The sequence below is a fragment of the Tinamus guttatus genome, unplaced genomic scaffold (assembly GCF_059628265.1).
Source record: "Tinamus guttatus ecotype Peru unplaced genomic scaffold, ASM5962826v1 Tinamus_guttatus_pri_ptg000211l, whole genome shotgun sequence".
In the NCBI taxonomy this organism is placed as follows: Eukaryota; Metazoa; Chordata; class Aves; order Tinamiformes; family Tinamidae; genus Tinamus; species Tinamus guttatus.
The window spans coordinates 7,302,346-7,310,200 of record NW_028288745.1 but is presented as its reverse complement, the minus strand read 5'-3'; the positions used below and the strand labels follow the sequence as shown (position 1 = coordinate 7,310,200).

Sequence of the window (7,855 nt, the reverse complement as noted above, 5' to 3'; positions counted from 1 at the left end):
CGGCCAATGAGCGCACGGTCGCGAGCCCGCCCCCGGCCCGGGCGCCAGGGCGGGGCCGCAGGCCCCTGCTGCGACCCGGCCCCGCTCCGCGCTCCCTGCCGGGACGGGGCCGCCCGGGGGTTGGGTTGGGTTGGGCTGGGCGGGCAGGCGGCTGCGCGCTGCGCCTGGCCCTGCGCCGCAGCAGTAGGGAGCGCTGCTCCGCCGCGTTCTCGCCCTCCGCAGCGCGCGGCGCGGCCCTCCTGCTCCCCGCGAGAGGCGCCTTGTCCCGCCGCCCGCCATGGACGGGGACCGGGTGGACATAGACGGCGGCATCATGGAGGGGGTGAGCGCGGGAGCGGGCCGGGCGGCGGGACCGCGCGGCGGCGCCGTCTGAGCGGCTCTTTCTCCCCGCAGGGCGGGCAGATCCTGCGCGTCTCCACGGCGCTGAGCTGCCTGCGCGGGCTCCCGCTGCGCGTGCGCAGGATCCGCGCCGGCCGCAGCCAGCCCGGCCTCAGGTAACGCAAACGGGCGGCAAGGAGATGTGAACCGTTAAAAAATAGTAACAGAGCAAAGAATATCACTATCAGACCAGTAGCCCGTAAGGCAGAGAAAGTTGGAGGCCACTAGGTGAATTTTTACCTTGCAGAGCATCATTGTCCTCATTGAAACATAGTGAAACAGCAACATGGCCCTGATGATGTGGGTGCACCAGCGTTTCCAGGTCCCCTGCAACACATAAATAAACAGATGCTCCTCCTTTGGTGGCCAAGAACTTAGGGGAAAGACTAAATAATAGTGTTATAATAGCATTAAAAATATAGCTGTATAAGAAATTCTAAGAGAAATCCTGTTGGGGCAGGATTGAATTTCTGAGGCTTGTTTGGAGAGAATGGGACAATCGTGGTATTTAATAAGTATTTATTAGTTAGCATTTAGTAATTCTTTTCAGTGTATCAAGAATACTACTACTTGCACATGTTGTCTTTAATGACTTGAAGGCCTCAGCATCTGATGGGCCTGGAGATGATTCAGGATTTGTGTGAGGGGAAGCTGGAGGGTGGCGAGATCGGCTCCACGGAAATCACCTTCACTCCTGGCAAGATCAAGGGCGGGACCCACCTGGCGGACACCAAAACAGCAGGGTAGGTCTGCTGCCCTCCTGCCTGCCTTTGAGTCATGGCAAAAGATAACGACTGCTACATTTGTTAGTAGCATGTTCAATAAAATGTTGAATTAGTTATATAATAGGGTTGATTTTGAGGTTTCTCTTGGGCATGCGCTGGTGGGAAGCGATACTCATCTTCAGAATTGGGGACGTAGCCTGTCCACTGTTCTCTGTCTTTCTGCTTTTCTGTGCTGTATCTCATGTTGGGTCCTTTGGTCTTTGAATCTGTTGCAAGACTGAGTAGAATGGGTTCAGCTCCCCAAGCACAGTGTGAGCAGCCACCTGGCAGCATAAGATACATTAGGCATAGTTGAAACTTTAAATTAAAATATTTTTTTCTAAGCTGCAATAGCATAAACAAGCTACTGCCTTTTACTTAAACATGACACAAAAGGCGACATTGCAGAAGGATTAGTAATTGCACATCAGGTTGGGAGGAAAGCTTTATTACCTATGGAATATGCAAGGATTCAACAAGAAAATTGTGTATCAGAAATTTAATTTAGAAAATTTTAAAGATGCAATTACTATAGAAAAAAATGTATTAGGCTTGCTAAAAGCATTTAAGTGTTTTAAAACAGTATTTTTAAAAACTAATAATTTTACTTAATAGATAAAGTTAAAAATTAAGATACTTACATATCTAACCATTTGCGTTCAATACCTAATGATTCTCTGTGGATTATGGCTATATGACATTTGAGTATATTGTGATTATTTTTAGGAGCGTGTGCCTACTGATGCAGGTAGCAATGCCCTGTGTGCTGTTTGCTGCTTCCCCATCAGAACTTCATTTAAAAGGTGGGACTAATGCTGAGATGGCTCCTCAGATAGACTACACAATCATGGTAGGGAACAGTTTCTTTGGCTTGATGCATCTTTCATGCATATGTATGCACTGTAGCTATTGTACTTTTGTTGCTCTTACTGCAATTTTACTTCAATTTTAACTGCAAAATTAAATGTTTACTTGGTAAACTACTGAAGCGAACACCAATCTGTTTGACATGGGAATACTACACTATTCACTATTAATGTGTTATATTTAGAGAGCAACCAGTACCTCTCAGAATTGCCTGAAACAACAACTTGTTTGTTGGTTTTAATTACTAAAGATCATTTCACTTAAAATAGATTCTTTGTTCCTAAAATGCTGTAAAATTTTTAGGAATTTTTCTTCTTCTTCCCATATAAGAATCCTTTAACACAAGGTGCCATTCAGAATGAAGCATGAAGAACCTAAAATAACTTGTATACATAAGACTGCTATATAAATATATAGATTTTTATCGTGTACGTGAAATTTTCATGTTGAACATCTCTTTGTCTGTTTTTCTTTTTGAAGACTGAATAGAATGGTGAGAAATGCTAAATCCAGAACACTGACTGCATTCAGCCTATGTTTATGTATGTGCTTATTTTTCAGGTTTTCAAGCCAATTGTTGAAAAGTTCAATTTCACATTCAATTGTGATATAAAAAAGAGGTGAGCTGTAGAACCATGAGGCAGCCAATGCCTAGGCACATTACAAGGTGTCCTGAATCAAGACAAGGGATGAACTTGTAATACAGTAATTCATGTGCTTCTCCGTGTGTATTATCACCCCACGATGAACAGGGTATAGCTCTTTCCTGTCTTTTTGCATTGCTGCATCTCCACCTTACGTTTTGGTATGTCCTATTGGCTACCTCCGAGGGAAGCACATGCTGAGCAAGCACCATTACAGAGTTTATTCTGAGTTGCCAGTTTTCGGTATCCTCCTGCACTTTTAGAGAGCCCAGGCACCCAAAAAAGTATTTTGGGCTCTCTTTCAAAGCCCAGAAGAAAAGCAAAAGAAAAGTGAGGCTGCTGGTGGTGTAATAGGGGATAGGATACCAATCATGAGGAAACTAATCACACTCACAGCAACATGTTCTTTATGACACTACCTATGTAAGACCCTTATTTCCTGCCTTTAGGTATGTCTCAACACAAATAACAATTGTAAAGTTTCAGAAAAGAACAAATGTGTTAAGCTATTTTTAGGCTCATAACGTGTGTTTCAGGCTCATAACGTGTGTTATGAGCTAGTACTGCTAGAGAACATATTTCTGATATAAATATTTCCAAGGCAAACATCAGCAAAGTTCATATATATAGTACCTGAGAATATAAAATGTATAATAGAATGTGAAGCATTCTTGCTACTTTCTTGCTCTTTTTAATCTTCACATTTACTTAGGTGTGATTATTATTTCTAAATAGGGGCTACTATCCCCAAGGAGGTGGTGAAGTTATAGTCCAGATGTCACCAGTCAAGGAGTTGAGCCCAATAAACCTAACAGAACGTGGCACTGTGACAAAGATATATGGAAGAGCATTTGTTGCTGGAGCTCTGCCTATAAAAGTGAGTGCTGATGATAGCTCTGGAAGCATCCAGAACTAAGTTTGTATGTAAATTACAAATGTTGTATGTAATGTGCATAACATGTCCTTGTTGCTCCTGTATTATGCACACTTTCTCATAGAAACCAAAGTAACCTTATTAAAGAAATTCATTTTTTGGGCCATAAAATAGCCTGAAATTTGCATAGCATTATGGTAGCACCTAAAATAGGGAATGAGAATGATGCCCTTGACATGACTATTGAGAAAATTTTACCATAGATTGTGGGACACTTTAAATCTGATTTAACTGTAAGTCATATTGCATGAATTATCTTAAATCTGAAATCATCCATAGATTTGAGGATAAACTACAGTGCACTAGCAATATACAGATATCAGATTAAATCAGACTTTTCAACCATCAGACAAACAAGTTAAGGGTAGATTAGGCAAATACAAAACAAAAATTCATTTGCTTCCTTTTACCTCTGCTCTTGTTCCTATCCTGTCGGTATTTACAGGGAGTGAGTGGCTGGATCTTCTCAGGGCTTGTTCTCACACGCACAGGGTAGGAAACATTTGAGAAAGGGAGAGAAGAAATAGTTACTTTTTTGAAGATCCTTCGTTTTGGTCTTAAAAATCTCCAAACCTATGGATATGGACTATGATCTTCTTTTTCTCCTATTGGATCCCCAGCATGAGAAAAACTTAATTGGCCCTCAGCTACCTGTGATCTAAAATTGTTATTTATACATTACGATTTACAGAATATATCCTGTGCATAATCACTCTTTTACAATCTAATATCTTGATGTAAGATAAGACTAAGTCTCTATCCATAGGTATGGGGAAAAAAGTCTTGAAATTCTATTGGTATTAAAGCTTCTGTGTACATCTACATCACTAAAATTTCACTACAGCAACTACAGTCAGCACTATAAACTATCAATTGTTTAGCATTTAGTATTAACACGATTGAAGAAATTCTCTCTCAGAAGAGACTTTTTATAAAGGATCCTATGGTAATAATTAAGCTTATGAGGAAAAAGTATTATTACAATATTAAACTTGATTTTTTTTCTATTACCTTGATAGCTGGCAAAAGACATGGCGGCAGCAGCAGTGAGATGTATCAGAAAAGAAATCAGGGATCTTTACATTAACATTCAATCAGTTCGAGAACCTGACAATCAAGCTGTTGGGACTGGAAGTGGAATAATGTAAGATGAACCAAAACTTCCTATTAATACCTGTCTTGTAAAGTTACTAACTGATTAGCTACATCTTCTCAAGACACACAAGCAGTGAAAAAAAGTGATTTCTTTTTGAAAGCAAGAATGTATATTAGGACATGTTAAAAACATGTTAACTACATGTTAAAAACATTTAACCTATTTTTTAATATAAGTATCTGAATAATCAAATTTGAAAAGTATGAAAAACAATGTTTTTGGCTTTGTTAAAATTATCTCACTAACTGCCATTCATTGAATTCTTCATCTGCAACAGAGCAGGAGAGTAGCGAGACCTGGCATGGAGGAATTTGCAGGCGGATAGTGACATTAAAATTCTCTACTTAAAAACAAAATACAATAATCATGATTATTTTTCTTATAAATAAGATGTAGCATGAATAATTCTATACTTTTAATATGGATTCTGCTTTTTATGTTTAGCATTGTAGCAGAGACTTCAACAGGTTGTTTGTTAGCTGGGTCATCACTTGGCAAGAGAGGTAAGAGTTGTGTGAAATACACTGGTTTCAGGTTTAACTTAATGTCCTATTAATGAATAGGACTCTCACATATTATCTGTCCAAGGGTCTGATGCCTGGAGTTTCGTTTGAATTGGGCTTTAATAAAGGACAGTGGAAATAGCAGGTTTCGATTTTGACTAATAGGATTTTAGACTCTGATCGATTTCTAAGCTGCTTTTGCATAGTCAAAATTTACAGAGTTCTTAAACTCACCTTTTATCTGAATGAATTGCTAAGGTCACTGAGTTGAAAGGAATTCTCAGTTTAGTTGTACCTAGATGAAAAGGTATAGAAGGGATTTTAGCTATAATTGGTTTGTATAAAATGTTTCTCTAAGTGCATGTGAGGCGACAGGCCTCTGCTTACAGAGTACGAACTATACATCGTAAGAGAAGAACTTTTTTCAAGGGGTCATTGGCGGTAAGAGTATGAAAATAAAGATTTAACAAGTTGTTTGTCACTTTTTGATTTTCTGTATCTTTTAACTATAAAATAATAATTGGACACATCTTAATCTTGTGGATTTATTTCTTTGCTAGGAAAGAATTCTGACAAAGTTGGCATTGAAGCAGCAGAGATACTGCTTAAAAATCTTAAACATGGTGGAGCTGTGGATGACTCTCTGCAAGACCAAGTAAGGCTCCTATATATGTTTAGATGAAGTTGAACTATAGCAAGGACATGGATATATGTATTGTTGTAAGGTATTCAAATCTGAACAGTGGAAGAATGGGAAGAAGATTTCTAAATTAGACTGTAGTAATTCCCTCCTACTATGTACTTGCTATTTCTGAAACCATGCCATACAGCAGAGGAAGAAGAGAGTTCTCTTCCCATGTGCTAAAGGCTAGATTAAGAGAGGCCATTAGATCCAAAATATCCATTAGGTGTTCCTTTTTGACTTCCTCGCATAACTACATTTAAGAATAAAGACACCCCACATACACACACATAACACACAGACACACTATTGTATACAGCAACTCAAACAAAAACTTGACTGTAGAAAAGTAGCGTCCCCATCTATGATATGTGTTAGAGTAGTAGTTCCCAAGCTTCTTGAATCTTGGATCATTCTTAATACTCAGCACCAAGTACTTTTGTGAAATTTTAACACTGAAGTGCAGGGACCTACATCAGTGATGGACTACTCACCACAGTCTCAGTGCTTAGAACCATATTTTCATTTACAGAGGTTTTGCATGTTTTTGTTTCTTTTTTTTTCTTTTTTTTTTGATTTTGCTCTATACACTTATTAAATAATTACCTTTATTCTTTTAGCTGATCATTTTTATGGCATTAGCAAAGGGAGTGTCCAGAGTGAAAAGTGGACCAGTTACACTTCATACTCAAACTGCTATACACTTTGCAGAGCAGCTAACAGAGGTGAGTCCAAAATTTGAGGAAATTTTGTCAATCAGTTCTCATCCTGTATACTAGGAAGTGTGAGTTCTATAGACTCATGTCCATTTTAGCAGTATTTGTGGACTGAACTTTCCCTCATGCAGAACAAGTGGTCATAAAATAATTGCTACAATATTTATATGGGAGTTTACTAGTAGAAAGTGAGTATTTTATAGTTAAATTCTTTTAGAGTGGTTAGATCCTTTACCACTTCCATTTAAATGTTTTTAATGAAATCAGTCAAATCTCTCAAAACGCACAAACAAGCTATAAATAGATAATCAGACAACAGATATTGAAGATTTATTTGTGTTTACATATATATAACATGTGTCTATTACATGTATACTATGACATGTTTAGTGATATGTATTTTTTATCCTATTTGTTTTAGGCCAAATTTACTGTAACAAAATCAGAAGAGGAAGATCCTAGTAAAGATGCTTACATCATTGAGTGCCAAGGAATGGGAATGATAAACTCAAACTTGTAGTATTTGAGAAAACAAATGTCCTAACAAAAGCAAAACTCAACATACCTCAGTGATGTATTGCACTACATTTCATGGATTGTAATATACTGGTGAGCAGCAGGATTCTTCTGTCACATCTGAATGATTTGATTTGACTTCAAGGATGATTTCTAGTTTTCCTTTGGCATGCTATTAATCTGGTGTGTGTAAAATTAAAAGGTTTTTTTTTTTTTTTTTTCTTTTTACCGTTAAGAGCAAAATGAGTACAGACAGGACAGCAAATAGAATAAATGCATGTTTTGGGGCATCTGAGAGCATAAATTAGGAGACTTAAGAATTTAGATTCACCAAAGTAGAAAATTACTATTTCAGTGTCCAAAAAAAAAAAAAAAATAGAGATACATTATCTCCCCTTAAGAGTATATAAGTTTGATTCTTTGGGATCCTTTATGTAGTGAGGTATGTGGAATGCAGTATGCCATCAAATCTGTATTTCTGTTCATCTTCTGTAATCATTTTGCTTAAATTGTGAGGAAAACAATAAAGCACTGTCACTACACAAGAACCTGGTATTTATTTTTGCTCTTAACATCTCAGCAGTTTAGATTAATGGAGGGTGGTGCAAAGTAACTTTTCATAAATTCCTTTACCTCCACACAGTAAGAACTGAAAATGCTTAAAGCAATCTGTTTTAATTTTTTTTAATCAATTT

General features: G+C 38.2%; 1 protein-coding gene across 1 annotated transcript; it reads left to right on the top strand.

Moving 5' to 3' along the window:
• Positions 1–138: 138 nt before the first annotated feature.
• On the top strand, positions 139–7,495 carry RTCA (RNA 3'-terminal phosphate cyclase). The gene is made up of 11 exons (XM_010213720.2): positions 139–322; positions 394–494; positions 978–1,121; positions 1,869–1,992; positions 2,571–2,629; positions 3,389–3,530; positions 4,607–4,731; positions 5,188–5,246; positions 5,807–5,901; positions 6,549–6,653; positions 7,066–7,495. The coding sequence occupies exons 1-11, from the start codon at positions 278–280 to the stop codon at positions 7,162–7,164; spliced, it is 1,098 nt and encodes a 365-aa protein (XP_010212022.2). The 5' UTR covers positions 139–277; the 3' UTR covers positions 7,165–7,495.
• Positions 7,496–7,855: the final 360 nt, after the last annotated feature.

What these genes read in the sequence shown, in the direction of transcription:
- RTCA (XM_010213720.2), top strand. Translation starts at nt 278, where the DNA reads ATGGACGGGGACCGGGTGGACATAGACGGCGGCATCATGGAGGGG. An exon ending in AATTGTGATATAAAAAAGAG is followed by an intron (nt 2,630 to 3,388) that starts GTGAGCTGTAGA and finishes ATTTCTAAATAG; the next exon opens with GGGCTACTATCCCCAAGGAG. An exon ending in GGGACTGGAAGTGGAATAAT is followed by an intron (nt 4,732 to 5,187) that starts GTAAGATGAACC and finishes TTTTATGTTTAG; the next exon opens with CATTGTAGCAGAGACTTCAA.